This window comes from Trametes versicolor (genome assembly GCF_000271585.1).
Source record: "Trametes versicolor FP-101664 SS1 unplaced genomic scaffold TRAVEscaffold_6, whole genome shotgun sequence".
NCBI lineage: Eukaryota > Fungi > Basidiomycota > Agaricomycetes > Polyporales > Polyporaceae > Trametes > Trametes versicolor.
This window is the reverse complement of record NW_007360326.1, coordinates 963,803-985,936: the sequence shown is the minus strand read 5'-3', so window position 1 is coordinate 985,936 and position 22,134 is coordinate 963,803. Positions and strand designations below refer to the sequence as shown.

Below are 22,134 nucleotides of genomic sequence, written 5' to 3'. Positions count from 1 at the left end.
AACAACGATGGTGACGAGCCGCAAGGACCGGGAGAGGTAAGACATAAACAAAAATCATCTGGAAGCGAGAAGGATGCTAAGGAAAGCATGATATCAAAGCAACAATGCCAAGACTTGTGCGAGTTACTGGCGACGAGGGGATAGAGCAAGGTATGTGAATGGCATAACGTGAAAGCGAACTGAGTGCAAAACAAGGGGATCGGAACTCGAAGAGAACGAAGTACCAGTAGTCAGGGTATATAGCCAACAGAGCAGGGCTTCATGGGCGCACTTGGGCCCAACGGCTTTGTAGTGGGTGGTCTGTAGGCAGGCGATATGAGTCTTGCTAGTATGGAAAGCGGTTGCTTCCTGATCAGGTAGCCTCATCGCGTGGACGCGAGTGGCTGCTATCCCCTCCAGGAATGTCTTGCATGGAGAGCTCCCACTTCTTCTCTGAAGGGACGTAAGGGGGGTCGGGCTGTGCAACTTCTCGACCGATTTCGGCGAACGACAACCACTGGGCGACTTCTAAGTTATACAGACTGGGAGAACCATCCAGACCGTCCATGAAGGCATCGGACGCAGACCCGGCGGAGTTCATGGTGGATGGGTCCCATGTAGAGTTCGTGGCTAGGGTCGTCGGCGTTGACGGCATCCAGGTTGCGGGGACGTCGAGGGATGAATCGTTCGAAGAATACTCATAGGCCGAGTATCCTGACGGCGACGAGGAGCCACTGTTGATGTCGAGAGGACTGAGGCGGGGAGAAGTTGCGTGGTTCTGGCTGACAAGGCTGGGATGGTCGGAGAACGCGAGCATGCCGTCGATCAAGCGAGGAAACAAAGAGGCGTCGTCCGATTTGTCCTCGTCAGCGGCGGTGGCGTCACGGGTATTTGTGGAGGAAAGGGGCAGATGCGCGAGGGGAGGAGAGAAACCTAGGGTGTTTTCGGCCGGCACTGTCCTGACCATGCAAGCTTCCACTAAGAGCACGTACCACTCAGAAAAGCTGCGGGGAGTTTGCGAGCGAAAAGGCAAGTGAAGGGGCGAGGAGTATTCTTGGTCGAGGGCGGATAAGTCATAGTCGATCAGCGGCGAAGGGCGATCGTACACGTCGGCGTACGCATGCACAATCGAGGGTGGCACATATTCATTGGCACCTGGCTGGTTGGACGATGGAAACGACGCTGAGAGTGCCGGGAGAGGTGTCGCGGACGGAGAATCGGGTGAAGGCCAGAAGTCGGAGGTACCTAGAGTTTCCGGCTTATCTCCCCCCAGCTCGAAGCGATCTATTCTTGCGTCGAAGATATTCCTACGGCGACTCCTTGTGATGAACTGCTCACCGACGCCACCATCAAGACGCGAAGCCAGGTTTGAGTCGCAAGGCGTGAAGATGAGTGAATGACTTTACAGTAGCACACAGAGCACGTACGCGCAGGCTGCGGAAGGGGCGAGTGGAGAGTGGAGCGAGCTGGATGCGAGGGGCTGCGGGGGGTTCGGAATTGAGGTTGACGTGCGCGGGCGATCCTGTGGCGGCGAGTAAAGATTCACCGTACATGGTCAGATCGCCTTGTATTTCCGCTTATGAGGTTTCCAGTGCGTTACCTTGTGTTTCCGTAGCATTGACTCGTTGCGCGCGGGGTTGACTGCCGTGGATGGTCGCCTACCAGGGTCAAGTCATGAGTGGAAATATCGCACAAGAGAGTGCAACTGACCGGCGCCCGGGAATTGTTCAATATGTAGAGGATAATATCGGTACGTCTCGGCGCGCATTTCTTATCAGTTTGTGGTTTGTTCTGAGTTTTGGCCATACTGGGCCAACAAGGGAGGACAAGGTGGCGGAGGCAGGAAAACAAGGGGGCCCTCTCTGGGAGTGGGGCGCACTCTTATATGTTCCCTCGCCTACGCGTCGAAGGGGCGTGGTGCGTCCGCATTCCCCCGAGCGTTCGTGCCCTGGTAGCAATGCCATCGAGCTCCGCGGCCCATGCCGTGCGTTCGGAATTTAGCAACAAGAGTCATGCGCACCGTTACCGGAGACGCGTCATCCTAGAACGCGTCCGGCTGGCACAGCTCATCGAAGCTGGCCTCGTGTTGATGAGCACTGGTATCTCAGCCTCGAGATGGAAAGTGACCATCATGCATCGATACTCCGGCCACCCACGACACGGCGTCGCAGAAACACGCACTGTGAGGGTGCATCGGAAGTTCGATGAGGAACTTGTCCGTACTAGAGATGACCGCTAGACATGGCACGCGCCACATCGCCGGCGTAAAATGCGGATACCGGCTCTTCTCGCTCATCTAGAGTTATGGAGAAGGCCCCGGAGACTAGTTGACTCGGACATGAGAGACGCTTTTGAGGATGTGAGATGCCCAAAATTGTGTCGTATGTGTAGGATACACCAATCACCTTCTGTAAAGTATTGCACAAGGGTAGTACATGCTGCGCTATGGCTGCAACGTTTTCCTGATTTGCATCGGTAAGATTTGGCGTAGAAGATCACAAGAAGAGGGTAGTACACACGCACCTTGCCATCTATTACCCCCACGTGATGCGGCATGCTGCAGTGATCTCAACCATATTCAGTGCCCTGCTTAGTAGACGGTCCGGGCATTCTGGCCAAGCCCACCACAGAACATATCTGTGAACGCCGATAAATCACACTCTCTATCAGCTTCTGGACGTCGAGTCCGAGATTAATGAGTACATAGTAGCTAACCATATAGCGCGTCGACAATGATCGTGAGTTACTTCTTCGCCTAGTTGAGAAAGATTCATAGGATTTTGTAGGCTTCCAGACCAAGAGAGAGTAGAAGATCCAGGATAGGTCAGTGAAGTCACAGTGCAAGAGAGTACTAAGAGAGTGGCGGGGGCCCTCGGGCTCGGGACGAGCACAGCCTCGTGCCGCAGCCTACTACGGGCGCTTCCGATTATCCGCGCTTACTAGCGGGCGCTCTCGTTCTTCTTTACATTTGACCTCCACGACTGCTTAGAGAGTCAGCGATCTCCCCCCCGCCGCGGTATACGCGTTCCAGTTTTTGACCGGTGTGCATCAGCGTGAGTTCAAGTTTTTCACCGCGTTATCCATGTGCTCATCGGCACTCAGATGACCACGATACCCTTGCCAAACAGTTCCGCCTACTTCATGCTTTCACCGGTGCTTTCTAGTCAACGATTATTCAAGCAGGCCTATAACATTGATGATGGCTGGCAGAGGTACTCAGTGAGTGTGTCAGCACTTGCAGACCCCTGCCGAAAACAATAGTAGGCTCGCTGCCCTTGGCTGGCGCGCGCGCGCGCACGGCGATTGCGTCTGGAAATGTTATATCGCACATCGTCGCGCCGATCAAATGCAGCATATGAGAGAGTGCAATGTCGTAGACATCCAGACCTTCCGATAGTGCCGGATTGGTTACGTCTGCTGCGCGGCGGGCGGTCAGTAATTGTGTATACGGCGTTAGCTGCCCTCGCCGCTTGTCGTTGTCCAAAAATCTGGCATGATCGATGGGGACCTCATCACGCACCCTCACTCCCCGACCCCGAGGAACCACTCGCGGCCATACGCTGCTTCTGTAGCTCTGCACCTAGTAAGTCTCACTCATTTTCAGCTCCGAGTTCACAATCACCTGTCACAAGCTAATATCAGCTTCAGAACATGCGCACGTCCAAACAGCGGACTAACTATTGGGCGTCGAATCCTGCGCAAGGCATGTGGAAATAACCAACAAATTACATCCTCCCGTTCCCGCCGGCGCCGAAATCCACGTCCAAAGGTTTGTCCCCCCTCCCCCGGCCCCTCGTGATCGGTGGGAGCTAACCGGGCCAAGAAGTATTACACAAGAGTGTAGGGGTGTCAACAAGACGAGATCGTCGTGCCATGTCTTCGGGCCGGTGCGAGGGCGTTATGCGAGTAGGTGTAAAGACGGAAATATCTTGGGCAGTGACCTGTGCATTGCAGCTCGGATCGGTCTCGCGATACCTCCATAGGGAGCGGTCTGGAGTTGTCCACGGGTTGGTGTACGAGGATCTCCGGTGCGCTATGAGTCGTTGTAAACAGAGTTTATCTCGACTCATAGCCTAACGGTGAGCCGTCGTAGTTTGTCGGCATGTTCAGTGTATCGGTCCACGGGCTTAGTGCACGTGCGCCGCCACGATCGCAGGTCGGGTGTCGACTCCTTGTCCTTAACGGACGGCGTGTTCGCGAAGTGGAAGATGTCGATGTGTGCTGCAATGCTGTTCTCATATCCGGGCATGACGCTCATCGAGTTGTATGTGCTGGATCATAATAATATATATGACGCGCCGGGCCCGTGGTATTGTTCCGTTCACGCGCGCGGGATCGCGGGCGCTTCCGTCACCTTTCTCTCCTTTGCGAACCTCCATGGCGAACTTGCATCACGAAGAGTTATCCATCTTTACGTACAAAATTTCTCATATCCAAGCGCTTCTGGGACCGTTATGAGCTCATGATGTTTGCCAAAACCTCTTTCGGCGACTGGCTCAAAGTGTTCTCATGAACACGGCAGACCTAGGTTAGTACTCCGAGTGGGCCCTCTTCTTCTCAGATGACTGCGGTATTCTTACTACATAATTGAGCCGATATTATGTCTTTGCTAAAGCCGGTGCCGGCTTTCATTCCCACAGTTTTGCACATCGATGAGAGCCGTCAGCGCTCGCCGACCCCTGCGGAGAACAATAAGCTCGCCGCTCCTGGCACGCGCGCGGAGATCACGATATCTGGTAACGTATTCTTTGGCGCATATAGCGCTGATTCATCGCAGTGCATAGAAGGATACATTGCCATATACGAACGTGGTCTTCCATCGATGACACCCTCCCAGTCACGCCTCGGCGCGGCGAACGACTCAATTGTGTCAGTGGGACGATCGCTCTGCACCTCGGCATCACCTGCCCTCGCCGCGTGCCATTTATCTCCATAAAGCTTGCACGGTCCAAGGGAACCCCAACATACACCCGCCCTTCGACCCTGAGGAACCACTGCTGGCCTGCACGCTCCCACTGTATTCCCCCTCGTCAAGTTCAATGCCCTCTTGCGCGTAGTCATCGATCTTTCTCAGCTTTAGGTTATGGACCTCCAGCCCCAAGTCAAGTCAGCGATTGCGGGGCGCGCGCCCGGCCCAACGACGTGTTGTACCTCAAGGCTTGCGCTCAATATCGGGAAAATACCAGTACGTCACCCCTCCTGATCTTGGCAGCATCGAAGGCCATCTATGAAAGGTGAGTCGCTCCTCGCGGTCAGCAAGAAGCTAACCGCGTGAGGTGGCGCTACTTTTTGGACTGCAGATGTCTTTAAAAGGCTGGACCGTCGCGTGCGTTCTCGGACCGATGCTGGGATCTTCGGCCGCAACTTGAAGTGGGCGCAAGGGCGGAAGTATGGTGTGCCGGGGAGTACTATGTTCATCTAAAGGCCATGTTGATCTGACGATACATACGGAGGGGGCGACCTTGAAGTTGTCCACACACGAGGGTGTGAGGATCGCCGTTGCGCTATGAGTCGATTAATCCAACGGATGTGTTTGATCGACTCATGGCCTGACGTTGAACTCTCGCGCTTCCTATTGATGCGATGGCGAGATAGTATATCTGACTATTCTGCCTGTTCGCTATGTGAAGGTGTTTCAATGCGCTCAGCGTCTAGGAACTACCAGCACATGGTTCCTCGTTCGCACCGGCGAGGGACCAATGCACGCATGGCTTAATCGCGTACTGTGCGTCAAGGCTTGCGCACTGTCGGGAAGATAACGGCACGTCACCCCCTCCTGATCTTTTCAGTGTCGCGAGCCAGCCATGAAAGGTGCGTCGCGCCTCGCGGTCAACAAGAGCTAATTGCGCGAACTTGCACTTGGACTATACAGGCTTTTGGAAGACGGGACCGGCGCCGCGTGCGTTATCGGACCGATGCTTGGGTCTTGCGGCCGCGAGTGGAGGGTGAGCGTAGGTGGGAGTATCGCGTGCCGGGGGGCACTTAGAGGTAATGTCCGTCCCAGGACCGGGTTCATCTCATGATACATTCAAAGGGGGCGGCCTGAAGTTGTCCACGGACTGGTGTACGAGGATCTCCGTTGTGCTATGAGTCAAAGTGTTCAAGTTTTTATTGACTCGAACAAATTGACTCATAGTCGGACGGTGAACTGTCGTGGTTCGTTGACATGTTCATGCGGAGCGGTATGTCTCAATATGATGTCTGTTCTCTGGATGAAAACGTACATACGTAGTTGAATCACTTCCTAACTACCTTGGCATGCAATTCTGTGTCTGAAGAACGGTGTGCGGAAACATTGAGTTGAAAGCAAAACAAAGAATCGAGCAACATGTCTGGTATAAAAACTTTGGTAGCGTGCAGCAAGGACTGAAAGGCGGGCGGAAAGCTAAGGCGAGTAACATTGGAGTAGCAGTGGGAAGAGTAGAACAAGATAGCAGAGAAGGAGGACCAAACAGCCTGAGGTGTCTGAATCCAAGCATGGTGATGTTGTGAGATCTGAGCGAGGATATAGATGTGTGAGCGATATATATACAAATTAATAGGTCCGAGGGAATTGCACGACGCAGTAGCCTATAGTCGGGTTTGAAGGAAACAGCCTGACAAGGCGTCATGAGAGCACCTTTGCAGGCTCCATAGAGGTGGTTGGCTCGCAGGTAGACAGTATGAGTCAGAGGGTACAAAGCTTCGTCATGTAGACGATGAGTGACTGTCGTCCGGGACGTCTTGCGCAAAACACTCCCACTTGCTTCGTGAGGGAGCGTACGTAGAGCTGTCCTCTGTAGCCTCTCGACAGAGGTCGCTGAATGAGAGCCATTGATCGGCCTCTAAGCTAGACAGAGACTCCGAGTCGTCCACTGAATCATCCGAGAGCGAAGACGGGGAGTACGTGGTGGTCTGGTCCCATGTAGTAGAGTCCGTGGCAAGGATCGTCGGCGTTGACGGCATTGAAGTCGCCGGGATGTCTAAGGATAAGCCAATCAAAGGATACTCATTGGCCGAGTATCCTGTGGACGACGAGGGGCCGCTGTTGATGTCGAGAGGACTGAGGCGGGGAGAACTTGCGGGGTTCTGGCCGATGAGGTCGGGATGGTCGGGGAATGTGAGCATGTCGCCAATCAAGCGAGGAGAGGTGGAGGCGTCGTCCGAGCTGTAGTCGTCGACAACGGTGGATTCGCGGGTGTTTGTGACGGAGGGGACCAGGTGTGCGAGGGGAGGAGAGAAGCCTAGAGTGTTTTCTACTGGCGGTGCACTGTCCACGTAATACGCAGAGGGAGCATAGGACTCCGACCAGCTGCGGGGAGTTGGCGAGCGGAGGAGTGAGGAGAGATATTGGTCGAGGGCGGTGCGGGCAGAATTCGGCGAAGGGCGATCGTACACCTCGATGTACGCATACATACCCGAGGATGACGCATCCTCACGGGCACCTGGCTGGTCGATCGAAGGAAACGACGGCGCGAGCGCCGGGAGAGAGGTGGTAGACGAGAGGTCGGGTGAGGGCACGATGATCACAGCATCTGGACTCGTCGACTCGACTCCCCCCAGGTCGAAGGTATCCATCCACGAATCAAAGCGATTCCTACGACGCGCCATTACGAACTGCCCATGCAACGCCACCATCGAGGCGCGAAGCCAGTTCGAGTCGCAAAGCGTGAAGATGAGCGGACGGGTTGACAGTAGCACACACAGAGCACGTACGCGGACCATGCGAACGCGGTAGGCATGAGGAGGAAGCGGAGCGGCCTGGATGCGGGGGGTTGCGGGGGGTGCGAAGTCCAGGTCGAGGTAGGCGGACGATCCTGTGGCGGCGAGTACAAATTCACCGTACATCAGATCGCCTTGTATTTCCGCTTAGGAGAATTCCGGTGCGTTACCTTGCGGCCCCGTAGCATCGAGCTGTCGCCCACGTACTCGGCGAACCTGACTGGCCGCCTACCAGGGTCAAGTCATGAGTGGAAATATTGTATAAGAGAGTGCAACGTACTGGTCCCCGAGAGATGTTCAGTATGGAGAGGATAATGTCGGTGCGTCTCGGCGCGCGTTTCTTGTCGCTACGTGGCTTGTTCTGAGCTTTCGCCATACTGGGCCCGCAAAGGAGGACAAGGTGGCGGAGACGGGAGAACAAGGGAGCCCTCCCTGGGAGTGGCGCGCCCCCTTATATATTACCTCGCCTAAGCGTCGAAGGGGCGTGGTGCCTTCGCCTTCCTCCAAAATTTCGTGCACTTGGGGCAATGCCGTCTAGCCCGCAGCCCCTGCCGCGCGTACTGAATTCAGCGGCCAGAGTCATGCGCACTCTCCCCGGAGCCGCGTCATCCTCAGAACGCGTCCGGCCACAGCTCATAGAAGCTGCCCTCGTGTTGATGAGCACTGGTATCCACCTCGGGATGGCAAGTAGCTGGCATCGTGCATCTGGCCCGGTCACCCACGGCGCGGCGGAGTTGCGACAGCATGCGATATGAGGGTGCATCGGAAGTTCGACACGGAATTTGTCCATATCAGGGATAGCAGATAGGCCTGGCACGTACCGCACTGCCCGTGTAAAACTCGGATGTCACCGGCAGTCTCGCTCATACGGAGAGGGCGGAGAACACCGGAAGGTCGACCAGAGACGTTGTCAAGGTTGCGATATTCCTAGAATTGTGGCGTATGGATAGGATACAGCATGTTTCGGCTTGTAGGAGCGTGCCAACAATGGCAGCCAAGTAGTACGAGGTTACAGTTGTATATACTGCGCTGCAGCTACGGCGTTTTCCTAAACTGCGCTGGTGAAGAAGCTGTCATGAGAATATCATAAGCGAAGGCGTGCACACGCACCTTTATATTATATTTGCGATTCAAGATGGGAAGAGAAGGATGCGTTGGCGATTCTGGTAATCTTCGGCGTAGCTGCATCCACTGATTCCCATGGTCGCACATGACATGTGTCAGTGGATGCCAATACAGACCTGGTGGTAGATGTTCAGCACTATCGGACTCAGCCTTGCCTGTGTTTTCTGCTGCCAAAGCGGTCGTATTGGAACTTCAGTATGTTAAGTACTAGTACGCAGAAAGAGCAATATAGAGAGAAAACAGAGCCGCTTCTGTCATAGATATCGTATGTCCTCGATTTCCTGTCCGTCTTCCGAGGTGTCTGACACCCGATGCGACGGTAAGAGGCCAAACGGGTGTTGTGTGGCTGGAGGTTTGGCTGTCATCTTCCCCATCACTTGGGTGAGAGAATCAGTGGGTCGCAAGACTAAGGGAGGAAGGAAGCCGAGCGACCAGCAGTGCAACTTGGAGGATGGCCGGCATGGAAAGAGCAGGACGATCGCGAGCACAGCATCGGATGCCCATTACAGGCGGGCGGCCCGGGGCCGGGCGCGTAAGTATTGACAATTTGACACTCCGCCGCGAGCGCTTCCGACGCCATGCTTTCTTTTGACCTCCGAGCGAGCCATGGCCTCTCCGAGTCGCTGTTTTCCTGGAAAGTGCCCGATATTGAAATCCTCCATGCACCAGCCTTCATGAGGTGCATTTTTGGATTCGTTGTGGGCTCGGGATATCCGACACCCAGTGTCGTAACCTAGATAGTAGGCAATTGTCTCGAACGACCACAGGTCGGACAATTTCCGAACAGCCAAACAGTTGAGCCCACTGCCCTCATCTTGTCACCGCTTGAAGCTAACAATAATACGCACAGTCTGACGACTCCAGTGAGCGTCGCCAGGGCTCGCAGGCCATCACCAATAACAATAAGTTCACCGAGTTACCTGGCGCCCGCACAGCAGATACAATTGCATTTAACGCCGATCACTCGTAGCACACAAAAGAGTGCTGTGTTACAGACAAGACATCAAGTTCCTGTAAATACCGACCTGGTTACGCGCGTACCGCCCTGCGGGCAGTTCAATTGTGTAGGCCGGTGTTATGGATGTGGCAGCAGCGCTCCATGTCCTCATTGCCTACACACAGCCGTGCGTCGGCCGCCTTCGCCGCCCGGGTATAAAGCTTGTAGGTCTGAAAGAGACTGAAGCTCGCCCCTAGTCACTCCATCTGCGCGATTAACTTGCTCTCCCTGCGCCGTTATGCTTCTCTAGCTTCTGGTCTTTGGGCGTTCAGCAGGCCACGTTTAGCGCGTATCAGGTGCTACCTTCGACTTTCGGCCTCAGGCCAGCACGCCCTACCCACGGAAAACATATATGTCTGGACGACGTATGAGTCAACCCCCGCTCCCTGTCTCGGGATATCGCCAGTACGTCTCCCTTCCTGTTCGTATCAGCGATGTACATAATAATCTCATGTTCATAACTTGCAATAACCAATTCTCGCACACTAACCTCAAGCATAAATTACGCCCCGCACATCACTTCGCCGTCGCAATTCCCGCAGCATGCAGGCGCCTGACAAACGTCTTCACTAGCTGTCAGAGTAGGAGCCTGTCTCTCTTCGAAGGCCGGGGCTTATATTTGCGCATCCGAGTCCGGGTCCCTGACCACATACGAGGTGAAAGTTGCTATCGCTCGCTCACTCCTTGTGTCGCTTCACCTGCACTTGCAAAGTGTGTCAGACTTCTGGCTACGCTATGAGTACTATTATTTTGTAAGCAGAAATGATTGTGCTCATAGCATGGCGAAAAACTCTCAATCATTCATAGCCGCGGGTAAGTGCGGCCGCTCACCGCTACCGCTGAACGTGCATAAGCGCGAAGGTGCCCGTTACTCCATGCAAGCTTGATATGAGACGGAGACTGCAAGCTTGTGTTAAGGTGACGTCCTTTGAATGCTAGACTTAGTTTACAACCCTACTCGCCTAGACCCTGATTCAATTTGTAACTCTACGAGGTAAGGTACGAGAATTCTCGCTGTGCTATGAGTGTTAGTACTTTGATTGCGAGTAAAAGTATTAACGCGCATAGCTTAGCGGAAAGCTCTCCTCAGTCGATTACTCCGTCGTATAATGATCAGGACTGAACTGTAACTTCGTAGCAGACACGCCGCCTTCCGAAGTCCAGTGATCGTGAATGAGCTTTTCGATGGCCATAGCCAGTCGTGCAGCGTATAACAGGTGCCCCATATCACTTATCGGTATGCCGTTCCAGAAATTTGTAGCCTTTACGAATGCATAAAATTTTGTACATAGTGACGTGAACAACAACAGCGTGTCGACAGTGCGGTCATAACAAGGACGGGAGGGATAGCTACACGGCAGCAGTGTACGAGAGGAGGCGAAAGCGAGTACTGAGAAAGACGTAGTCAAAACAACAAATCAGTATGAACCTGGGATCGTCCATAGGAAAACTCGAGGGGAACAGACGATACAAAGAGACAAAAATGCAGGAATGAAGATAGCACAGGAGATGGGGGCAAAACAACACTAGACGATCAGCTAGACGAGATGAGAAAATTTGGGCGATCTGAAGAGCGTGACGAGATACTATGTGGAACGTGCAGCGTAAACGTGTGTACTGCTTGCGGTGGTTGATATGAGTGTGGTTGCTTGCGGGTATGTGATTGTAGTCTTGTGGCTCCCTTTCAAGCCGGGGGCGCGCCGTCCAGCGCCCAATGCTCGCCGGAGAGCTCTTGCATCATGCAGAGCCACTCTTCCAGAGTGAGGTCATCTTCGTCGGAAGAGACCTGCTCGGCAGTCCCTTCGCGCGACGACGAACTACCAGCTTGATCCTGATAGTACACAGCAGGGTCGTACCAGTCCTCCGCTCCTGAGGCCGGGGCAGCGGATGGGGCCGGGGCATAGCTCGGGGCGACGGGTGGTTCGTCGAGCGCGTGCGCGAGCGTCGAATAGGTCGGCGCGAAGAGCAAGCTAGAGCTCGGGGGAGACGCTTCGGCCGGGGTGACGTACGACGCATTAGAACCACTCGGCCCGGGAGGAGAGAAGTAGGGGTCCGTGGCGTTGTTGACAGTCCTAGGAGTGGGGTAGGGAGCCTGGCGCGCGCGATTGGAAATGCGACGAGTCGTGCGCTGCGCGGTCGTCAACGGACGCCCCTCGCCCGATCCGCCTACCATGCCGTATCCGCCCGTCATGCCATACATGCGCGGCGAAGACGGAGGAGGATCATCGTAGCGGGCAGAGATGTTGGTGGTAGCGTTCTCGGCAGCGAAGGACGGCATGTCGGTCGTGTAAGGAGGCGTATCTGACAAGGCGTCATCAGGGGAGCGCTGGAGGGGGCCAGGGCCGGGGGCGATAGAACCGTGGTCGGACGGCGAGGGGAAGTACGTGTTGGGGGAGTTCGCGTAGAGATCGGATCTCGTTGCGTACTCTTGAGCGCCAGGCGCGTCGAATGAGGAAGACGGGGGAGGGTTCTCAGGCGGAAAGAACGGATGTTGATGCACAGGAGTCGATCCAGCCGCCCGCTCACGTTGCTCGGGGTCGAAGGGCTCCAGGGATGCACCAGAGACGGCTGTGCGAGGTTCCGCCACGAATTGCTGCTCTGATGGTGCTGTGATCGAAGAGCTGGAACCAGTCATCTGAGGCGTGCATATAAGTGGATCGCTCTACAACAGCGAAGACAAGCCACGCACCTGCACATCGTCGCCGGAGTCGTCTGGGGGCAGCGGGGATACCGAAATGCGTGGGGCGGGAGGTGGCGCGTCGATGTTCGAAGTTGAGCCTGCTCCAAAGCCTACATGATCCGCACGAATAGCCGGCGCGCGTTGTTCTTCTGTTGCCCGAACATCGTGTTGTGTACGAATGTTCCAACTAGTTCCTCGGGTGTCATCACCCCAATGTGATATCTAGTATTGTCAGACCATGAGAAGTTACCATATTATGCAAGCAGATACAACTCACAAAGCCCTTGTCCTTCGCTTCAGCAAGTTTGTCCGGTATACGGGATTTATGCCCTACGTTGGGCTTTTTGTCCTTCTTGACCGGTTCCTTGCTCTTCTCGCTCTGTTCCTCGCTCTTGTCGTCCGGCGCCTTACCCTTCTCGTTCTGTTTTGGGTTCTTCTTGTTGGGCTTCTTGGCCATATTGGGCCAACAAAGAAGACAAGGAGTAGCGAGGGAGCCTGAAGTGGGGGGAGGGACGAGAACAAGGATGCCCATCCTGGGCCAACCCGAACCCTTATATATGTTCGCTTGCCTGTGCGGTGTAGGAGCGCGGCGCATCCGCCCTCCCCCGACGGCCGGGTCCTCGTTGAGATGCCATCGAGCTCACACCTCGTGCTGGGAATCCAGCGGCGCCGACACAAGTCATGCGCACAGCTGCCGCGGCCGTGTCATCCTCGTATTGCATACGGCCACAGCCCATCGAAGCTGGCCTCGTGTTGATGCGCACCAGTGCCTGTCTCGAGATAGCAGGTTGCAATCGCTCTTCTGGTGAGCAGTGGGAAGCGAGCGAGAAGATGGCTTCCCGCAGCACGTTGACAGACCGTGATCAGGGCTGCATCGGAATTTCGGAAGGAATAATGACTTGATTGGGGATAGTTGTTCAACAGGACACTGCCGGTGGCACCCTGGTGTGACGAACGACCTGAAGTTTAGGGGTCAGAGTCTCGGGCCCTTGCGGATGCAAGAAACGAATGGACTGACCGAATATTCCACCGTGCCGAGGCTCGTTGTATATTGAAAACCGGAGGAAAATACGCCTGTGCAGCGGTTATTATAACCATTGTCTAGAAGACAAGTACCAGGTTGCGGCCGCCGTCGGGGCAGCGTGGGTATTGTCCTTGAACTGTTGTAAATACAGTTATCGCGCAAGGGATTTGAATCAACCGATGGACACCCACCGCGAACGTCTGTCTACGCGCGTTTAAACAAGAACAAGGATACATTGTCCCTTGCTGGAGACTGTGGTAAATCGTTGGCTTGACTACGTCGGCTGAGCTCAAGGTCGTCACATAAAATTGTCAAGGTATCCTACCTTGTCGCAGCTATGTGAAACCTTGTGTTATAGGCGGAAGATATCCTGGGTGAAGTATCACCACCGCACCATAACATAAGAATAAGGCTTACCTCTGCACATATCACCCTTCTACTCCTGGGCGCTATCAGACAACACATTCCAAATGCGGTCGACGGGGTGGATATCCGCGGTCTCCCAAAGGTCTTCTGTACGTTCGCACGGTCAGTTTATCGCATTATTCTTGAGAAAAACATGTGAGGTAGCGACAGCCATATGAAGCCCATTACGTTGTTACCGTGCATCGCCCAACGCCACATCGCCATCCGTGTTTTTCCGCTAGCTGGGTGCTGCAGCGATCACACCTGGAGCTTTCGATATGCTGTGCACGCAGACAGCGAGGAATGGAGAGCAATATGAGCTTTTTTGGGCCGCTTCTACGGGAGATACATCGTCGAGGATCGCTGTCGGTTTTTCGAGAAGTACAGCCGCGCTAGCAAGAGGTCACTGCCTGGCACGTCAATGGAGTTTCGGCTGGGGCTTCTCGAGCGGCAAAGTGAGACATTGAGAAGTCTAGTAGGCCGAGCGACAGCATCCTGGAGTGGGTAGGAGACCGGAGGACCTGAGCGCCGAGCTGCAGCAGCCTGAGGTCGGAGGATGGCGGCGGTACGAACACAACACATGCCTCTTCGGGATTGGCCGAGTAGACTGCAAATAGACGCCCATCTGTCGGGACGCGGAGCGCGTCTCGACCGCTGCACATTCGCTCCTCTTCCCATCCCACATCATGCTCCGCGGTCCTGCCCGCACACTGCGCCGGAATGTGAATCAGATCCATCTCGCACGACGCCGCGCAGCTTCTACAGCTGTGCCCCAGGAGAGCGACGTAGTCATCGTGGGCGGTGGCCCTGCCGGTCTAGCTCTTGCGGGCGCGCTGAGTACGTGTTTTCGCCGCTGAGTTGCTGTTCTTCAATTGTTCACGCTGTGCAGGCTCTACTTCCTCTGCTCGGCACGCGTTGCGCGTCGTGCTAGTCGAAGCAAGTGACTTGGACAAGGTGGGCAACTGGGCACCGCCGACCGGCACCTACTCCAACCGGGTCAGCTCCATCACGAACGCGTCCCAGAGTTTCCTACAAGGTGAGCGGCGTCCTATGTACACCTCCGCATGGGCTCCTCAACTCAGGAGGTGTAAGAGATTGGTGCTTGGGCGCACGTCGAAGAAGCTCGTACATGCCCGATAGAGGAGATGCAGGTCAGTCTCCTCTCCGCACCTGCGCGCACGCCGGACTGATGCGAACTCCTTGTAGATCTGGGACGGCCTGTCGGATGCACGCATAACGTTCTCAACACATGATGACAGCTCATGGGAAACGTCCAGAGCGGAACCGCTCTCCCAAATGGCGCGGCTCACGGAAAACCTAAACCTCCAGCGAGCACTGCTCCGGCAACTCCGCGGCACTTCCGCGGTTGAGGTGGTCGACAAGGTGAAAGTGGAATCTATCCAGCGAGAGGACCGCGAAGGCGGCGGATGGCCGCTTGTCCACCTCTCTGACGGCAGAGTCCTTCGCGCAAGATTACTGGCAAGTGGTGCTGCCTGATATGCACTCCTACGCGGCTCTAACAGTCGAGCAGGTCGGCGCCGACGGCTTCAACTCGCCTGTGCGAGCGTATGCGGGAATAGAATCCTACGGCTGGGCGTACGACACCACGGCCATTGTCGCGACGCTCTCCCACCACCCGCGAACACCCTACCAGGCGCCGAATACGATTGCCTATCAGCGCTTTCTCCCTACCGGACCAATCGCGTTCCTCCCTCTCTCCCCGACCACCTCCTCCATGGTCTGGTCGACCAAGCCGCATTTGGCCAAGACCCTCCTGTCCTCGGACCCGGCTGTCTTGACGAGTATGATCAACGCAGCGTTCCGGCTGCCGGACGTGTCCCTGCGGTACCTGCACAACGCCATACTGGAAGCAGCTAACTCCGGCGCATCGCTGGATGCACAGCAGCTCCAGCAAGAGATTGCCTGGCGAGAGCGCTCGCACGGAATCGACGCACGCTCGGCGTACTCCCTCGCAGCGGACGCTACGGGTGTGCCCCCTGCAGATGCGGACTCGCTCCCGCCGCTGGTCACCTCAATCCAACCGGGCACCGCTGCGTCCTTCCCGCTGCGCTTCAATCACGCGGACGAGTATATCGGAGACCGCACCGTGCTCGTGGGTGACGCCGCGCACACGATCCATCCGCTGGCGGGCCAGGGCCTGAATATGGGTCTCGGAGACGTTGAGGCGCTCTTCCGGTGTGTCAACCAGGCCGTACTCACCGGCAGTGACATCGGTGAGTCGTGTTCCCTTTAGCGGGGTGCATCTCCAGACTGACGTTCTCCGCCGCAGGCTCGCGCACGGCGCTCCTGCCCTACTCCCGCGCTCGCTACTTCGAGAACCACAAGATCATGGCCGCGTGCGACAAGCTGCACAAGCTCTACTCCGCCACCGCCGAGCCGATCGTCTGGGCGCGTTCCGTCGGCGTGGAGGTGCTCAACGAGCTCGACTCGGTGAAGGCCGCCATGATGCTCTCGGCCGGCAGTCGCCCATCGAGTACCAGGCCCTCTGGCGCACAGCTCGGGGCCAATATCGCTGCGACTGGCCTGGAGAATCTGGCGCGGGGCATCAGCCGCGTGCGGACGCTCACGGAGGGCGTTGCGAACATCGCGGGCGCGGGCGTGCAGCGGCTTCTGCAGAGCGTGATCAATTCCCAGCGTCGTTGAGCATACACTCACTATTACCGTGCGTTTTCGGGCGTGATGGTCCCAGCACTACTACGTATAGTTTGCAATAATATCAGGGCCTGAAGAGGTTGAATATATGATGTGGAATTTGATCACGCGGCTCGGACATTCTGCTTGTGTACGCTGTAGCAGGAAGACAGCACAGCTGGCACCAACGATCCGCTCGCACTGCGACGTAATGATATGCAATATGGCATAGCCCTTACTAGCTGGGTGCTTGAACATTAATGAGGACCGTAGAAATACTAGCTATGTACAGGCGTCGGGCCACATACGTCGGCGCCCAGCAAACTCGGCGTACTAGATACAGCCATGGCCAAACCACTTCTTCCGCGAGAAGCACGAACACCAGCAAGTCCCATAAGAATAACGCGACGCGGAAGAAGTCCACCGATCAACGAACGGCACGGTATATGTATATCAGCGCATTTTGGCGTGCCACGCGCAGCGCAGCGAGAGCGCGCGTTCCTCCCCACAAGCAACAACCCCACGCGCACCCCCTCATCGCTCATTGCCAGACGAGCTTGCCGTTCTCGTCCACGTACGCGGACATGCCGCCGCTCGGCTGCTTCTTGGACGCCTTCGCCTGCTCCGCCATACGCGTGCGCTCGAGCTCGCGCTTGTGCTGCGCGAGCAGGGCTAGCCGCGCCGCTTCGCCCTCCGCCTTCGCGGCCTTCTCTGCTTCGCGCTTCGCCGCGTGTTGGCGCTGCTTCTTCGTGAGCGTCTCCGATCCGCTCTGCGATGCAGGCGCCGGCGCGGACCCCGACGAGGTTGCAGGCTGCTTGGGTCCTGCGGAGCAATGCACGCATGTGAGATGTGGCGCTATGCAGATGCAACGGCAGACGTACGTGAACGGCGCGTTCTTACGACGCCCCACCCGTCGTCCTCGCCGTCGGCATCGTCGGCGGTCCCCCGTGCCCCCTCCACGTCTTCGTAGTCGCCCCACGAGAACCCGGCGGCGGGCTGCTCGTCGGCCCGAGGCTGGATCCTCATGACGCGCGCCACCTGGGGGTAGTCTGGCTCCTCCAAGAGACTGAGGACAAGCGCGCTGGCGTGAGCATACCGCAGCCCACTCGCGAGATAGTGACACGTACTCTTCCACCCCAGTCTTCCGTGGTTTCGGCAGCAGCTTCTCCGCCAGCGTGCGCCTGTTGCCGGAGGTGCTCGGGTCTGCGGGCTGTACGTGTGCCTCGTCCTCCGTGCGCTCCGTCACGGGCGAGGAGGTGCCGGTGACGGAGGTCGTGATCCCTGCGTCACTGGTCGAGATGTCTGGTGGCCGCTCCGACGTGCTCGTCCCCGCTGGTGCAGGCTGGACCGCCTTCTTCTTCGTCTCGACCCGCGTCCAGCCCTGGTCGTCGCCAGCGGGCTTCGGCGTCGCGCTCGCGCTCTTTCGCGGCTTACGGGCAGCCGAGGACTCGGGGGCGGTAGCAGATGACTCGGACTGCGCGTCCTGGGGCACAGGTGAGCTCGCCTTCTTGGCCTTCTTCTTCTTCTTCGACTTGGGTGCCGCGCCAGACTGCCCCTCGGGCTCAGGCGCGGAGGGCGCAGAGGGCGCGTCAAAGCCCCCGGGGACGACGGACGGGAATGACACGACGTGGGGCTCCACGTATGCGTCCTCTGCCGCGCTCGCGACGGCGCTGGCCTTCTTCTTCTGCTTCTTCTTGGTAGCGGGCGCGGACGAGGCAGCGGGTTGTGTGCCTGAGGACGTGACGGACGCTGAGGGGTCCCCTGGCTGGACGAAGCCGTACGCGATGGCGCCCGCAATGGCGAGCGCGGCGGCAGCGGAGACGACACTTTGCGCAGAACCCATGGTCGATGAGGATGAGGTGGATGAAGAACAAGGAGCGTAGGACGAAAGGAGGAAGGAGGAGGGCGTACGCAGCAAGAGGAACTGACGTGGTGTAATTATGAGAGCCTGAGATCGTTCCCTCAGGAACGCCTTCCCGTAGCCGAGACGCGTCAACACTCACAAACACCGCGTCCATACTTAGCGAAGCGCCCGCCCGGCCCGCTCCTCCATCATTCTGCGCGACGACCACCGCCGCCAAGGGTTGTCTCGACATCATGGATCCTCCGACCTCATTCACCCCTAGCGTATCTTTTGTTGGCCTCGAGACCTAGCTTTGTCTCTCAAAAAACTCCATGTTGGCGTCCTAGGCTGTGGTTTCTCACTGGTGGCTCACCTGGAATCCTCCGAGGGCCAACGGGGACTCGTCTCCGATGGTTATCTCTCCAGTGGAAGCGGCTCAAGAGTGCATATATTGCTGTGTGCTTTATATGTGTATCGTACATTTCGTGCCAGCCAGCTGCGACCGCTACGGCACGTAGCAACGAAAATATTAGGGGCGGTATGGTGGCGTCGAGATTTCGACAGCTGCAGCCGGCTGGCGTCGGTGCTTGAGATAATCATGCATGGTCCAGCGCGATACATATAACGAAGGTAACATGCTTCCTCCGTATCACTCCGTGTTGGCCATGTACTACGCTAAAACGGAAATAATGCACATATACCATAAACAATCACCAGAAGCCCGACCAACGCTGCCTTCACCGTAGCGCGGTATTAGCAGTCGCAAATCTGTACAACCTCGGGTGTTGCCACAGGCATACAAAATGGAACGTGCCACATCCCACTTACGCCACAATTCCATATTTCTAGGTATATAGTGTGGTCTTCTTCAGTCTCTCTAGGGTAAGTCATACTGGTTGACGTCTTCGTCGTCACCAGGATCTGGGTGACTGACATATAATCCGTATTTGCGGTGCGTGTTCATGCCCAGCGCTATCCCCGGTATGGTCAAATTCCATGTCGAACTTCCGATACATCCCCATATCGCGGGCCGTCGATGCGCTACGGGTGGCCTCGCCATCCTCAGACCTGGATGCTTCCAAGATGAACGATGGAGACTTGCCATCCTGAGGCAATTTCCAGACACATCAACACACGTTCAGCTCCGACGAGTGTGGCCGTACGCCTCTGAAGAATGGCGCGGACTCGGAATTCGGTGCACATGACTTGTGTCGCTGGATTTCCGACATGCGGCATAGGCCTGAGCTCCAATCCCATTGTTGGGACCGGCGCGGCACGGGTCTTTGTGGGAAAGGCGCGCCACGCCCTTTCAACGCGCACGACAAAGAATATAAGAGAGTCGCGTCGCGCCCCCAGAAAGGCAGTCTTGTTCTTCCACCCCCGCGACCTGGTGGCCTTTGTCGATCCGGTCGAGGCAAACATTCCAACCCAGTGCCGACAACACTCTTGATCGCTTGTCCACCAACTCTAACATGTTGCCGCCTCCGACCCCTCGCGTCTCTTCAATTCCGCTGCCCGCATGTGGCTGTTGCGGTCACGTAGAGGTTCATACTCTCCCACTGCTACTGTAGATCTATCCACTCACAACATCGTCTCAGAACACTCAATCTCGCTCCTTGACGGAAGACTTAATCAGCAAGGTGCATCGCGCAAAGGACCTGAACGTCTCGCCGGAATCCGTCGACCGAGAGCTTCGTGAGTGGGCATCGCCACCCGTTAGCTCTTTGTCCCGGCCCTCGATTTCCCCGCGTGGCCCCCCTCCCCTACACTCAGAATCCTCGTCTTCGTCCGGTTTCTTCGACATCGACGCGGCAAACCCGATCGTCCATACCGGCTCTTCCAACGTGCACGATCGTCCTGCATCTTTCGAAGACGGCTCTCACTACACCGTCGGCCATTCGTCTCCCCGGCCCTCCTCTCAACATCACTACAACGATCAGGTCCCTCGCAGCTGCCTGTCACCGGGCCCGTCATTCTCCTTGCCGGAGGTGCCTACGCTGAGGATGGAGAACGCGCTGGGGCTCTTCTATCACCCCTCATCCTACTCGAGCCCTCAGGTCATGATCCCGCCCTTCTCCTCGCCTCGATTGAGCGAAATCGGTGGTGGGTCTTTCCATCTGGCTAGCCTGCCCTTCGACGCGCCCCCAGTCCCTCTCATGGCCTTTACTCCATCCTCGCACCCGGCCACGGAAAAGTGGCACTACCCCACCTTCACTTATCCTGCAACCAATATCTCGACATCTTTTTCTACGTCGGAGGGCGGCGCCGAGAACTCATTGTTCTCCAAATTCAACACCCTGTCCCTGTCCGAGAGCGGTCACCGTCTCGCTACGAAGGACGTGCCCATGCTCGCCGCCGGTGTTTAGGTATTATCTCGGCCAGTCTCCTACGCAGGGCGTTGGCGGTCGGGCGAGGGATCCTCTGTATAGAGGGTTGGCGATCTACGATTGCTGCACAGGCAGCGTCATGCGGGATTGTAGTCTATGATCAGGTGCTCATATTGGTACTACTCGATACCCAGTCCATTGCTTTAGTTCGTCACGTCCCGCTCATCTATGCTATTGTTTTCCAAGTGTTGCTCATTTATCTTGCTCTTACGTTGTTCCCGTACATTTCCCGTTCTATTCGGACTCTCCGTTGTCCTTGTCGTCGCATACTGGTATGGCTGCTTTGATGAATCACTATCACTCGCATTGGTACTGGTGCATTCTCAACTTGTGTGATTGGATTTCTGAGGCGCAACGCAATCTTTAAACATTTTCAAGACCTCCCGATCTCTGTCGCTCCGTATGTGGACCCCTGTCAAAAAGCTCAGCTCTATAGGAGGAGCGAGCCCCAAAGTCCTTCCGTTAGGCTATGAGCAACAATGACGCAGTACATCCGTGATTAGATGCTCATAGCGTAGCGGAGATCTTCGCATGTTTTGATCCTCCCCGGGCCTGCAGAACCGTAGCCCTGGCACATGTTGATACCTCGCGGGTCTCTGCTCCGCATGTGAAGTAGCCACGGTCCGCGAGGTCCTTCAAACCGTTAGGCTATGTGCAACAACCACGTTATGGTACATGGTCCTGCTCAAAGGGCAGCGAGAACCCTCCCCGGGAGGAAGGGAGCGAGTCGCGAAGTCCTCCCGTTTGGCAGTGTGCAACAAAATCGCGATGCATTTGTCGCTTTTGCTTTGCCCACAGCGCAACGCGTGCGTCGGTAGGACCGTCTCAGAATCCCGCCTGCTGAGATAACACTCACAGTTTATTGCGTTTGGCTCGTATGAGGTGAATCCGCGTGGCACAGGCGAGCCACGACGTCGAACCCGCAGGGGTACTCGACCTATAGCCGTGAGGAAATCGCGCACAGGGATACACTGTGGAGCCCGAGGAACTAGCATGTACGACGCTCTCTCCTATATGGCGCAAGGTGTGCCATCAAATCATATGCCACTCAGCTTATGCGGATCCTCCTATATTAATCAAGGCTCACCTTGAACGGTCGGTATCCTAGAAAGCCTGCAGAGTTTGGAGGCCTCGAACGACTTCCAGCATAGCTAGACAGAGGTGTGAAAGAGGGGAGCTGGTACTCTGAGCGCTGAGCTGCGAGCGGTTGGCCGCAAGCTCGAGGGGATTGGTGTATCGGCTGCATGTGGCCATGCAGGCTTTATATGCAAGCAGCGAGCGGCGAGAGCACTGATGTCGTTGTGGGGATCACGAAGCCGTCGCGCTCCCAAGATCCGCCGA

General features: G+C 56.4%; 6 protein-coding genes across 6 annotated transcripts; 2 read left to right on the top strand and 4 right to left on the bottom strand.

Moving 5' to 3' along the window:
- Positions 1–352: 352 nt before the first annotated feature.
- TRAVEDRAFT_47571 (uncharacterized protein) lies at positions 353–1,532 on the bottom strand (the record flags this gene model as incomplete). The annotated part of the gene is made up of 2 exons (XM_008040145.1): positions 353–1,309; positions 1,407–1,532. 2 exons carry the CDS (start codon positions 1,530–1,532, stop codon positions 353–355), a joined length of 1,083 nt encoding a protein of 360 aa, XP_008038336.1.
- A 5,134-nt stretch (positions 1,533–6,666) lies between these two features.
- On the bottom strand, positions 6,667–8,056 carry TRAVEDRAFT_20431 (uncharacterized protein; the record flags this gene model as incomplete). The annotated part of the gene is made up of 4 exons (XM_008039908.1): positions 6,667–7,555; positions 7,675–7,775; positions 7,888–7,908; positions 7,961–8,056. 4 exons carry the CDS (start codon positions 8,054–8,056, stop codon positions 6,667–6,669), a joined length of 1,107 nt encoding a protein of 368 aa, XP_008038099.1.
- Positions 8,057–11,370: 3,314 nt separating this feature from the next.
- TRAVEDRAFT_64862 (uncharacterized protein) lies at positions 11,371–12,939 on the bottom strand (the record flags this gene model as incomplete). Its single annotated transcript, XM_008040502.1, has 3 exons — positions 11,371–12,437; positions 12,492–12,704; positions 12,760–12,939. 3 exons carry the CDS (start codon positions 12,937–12,939, stop codon positions 11,487–11,489), a joined length of 1,344 nt encoding a protein of 447 aa, XP_008038693.1. The 3' UTR covers positions 11,371–11,486.
- A 1,650-nt stretch (positions 12,940–14,589) lies between these two features.
- On the top strand, positions 14,590–16,693 carry TRAVEDRAFT_148557 (ubiquinone biosynthesis hydrox). Its single transcript, XM_008040501.1, has 6 exons — positions 14,590–14,748; positions 14,801–14,947; positions 15,004–15,062; positions 15,118–15,390; positions 15,443–16,145; positions 16,202–16,693. Exons 1-6 carry the CDS (start codon positions 14,598–14,600, stop codon positions 16,573–16,575), a joined length of 1,707 nt encoding a protein of 568 aa, XP_008038692.1. The 5' UTR covers positions 14,590–14,597; the 3' UTR covers positions 16,576–16,693.
- A 102-nt stretch (positions 16,694–16,795) lies between these two features.
- Positions 16,796–18,452, bottom strand: TRAVEDRAFT_72007 (uncharacterized protein). The gene is made up of 3 exons (XM_008040500.1): positions 17,691–18,452; positions 17,445–17,629; positions 16,796–17,385 (listed from the first exon to the last, which is right to left on the bottom strand). Exons 1-3 carry the CDS (start codon positions 18,404–18,406, stop codon positions 17,105–17,107), a joined length of 1,182 nt encoding a protein of 393 aa, XP_008038691.1. The 5' UTR covers positions 18,407–18,452; the 3' UTR covers positions 16,796–17,104.
- Positions 18,453–19,878: 1,426 nt separating this feature from the next.
- TRAVEDRAFT_47566 (uncharacterized protein) lies at positions 19,879–20,772 on the top strand (the record flags this gene model as incomplete). The annotated part of the gene is made up of 2 exons (XM_008040144.1): positions 19,879–19,950; positions 20,005–20,772. The coding sequence occupies 2 exons, from the start codon at positions 19,879–19,881 to the stop codon at positions 20,770–20,772; spliced, it is 840 nt and encodes a 279-aa protein (XP_008038335.1).
- Positions 20,773–22,134: the final 1,362 nt, after the last annotated feature.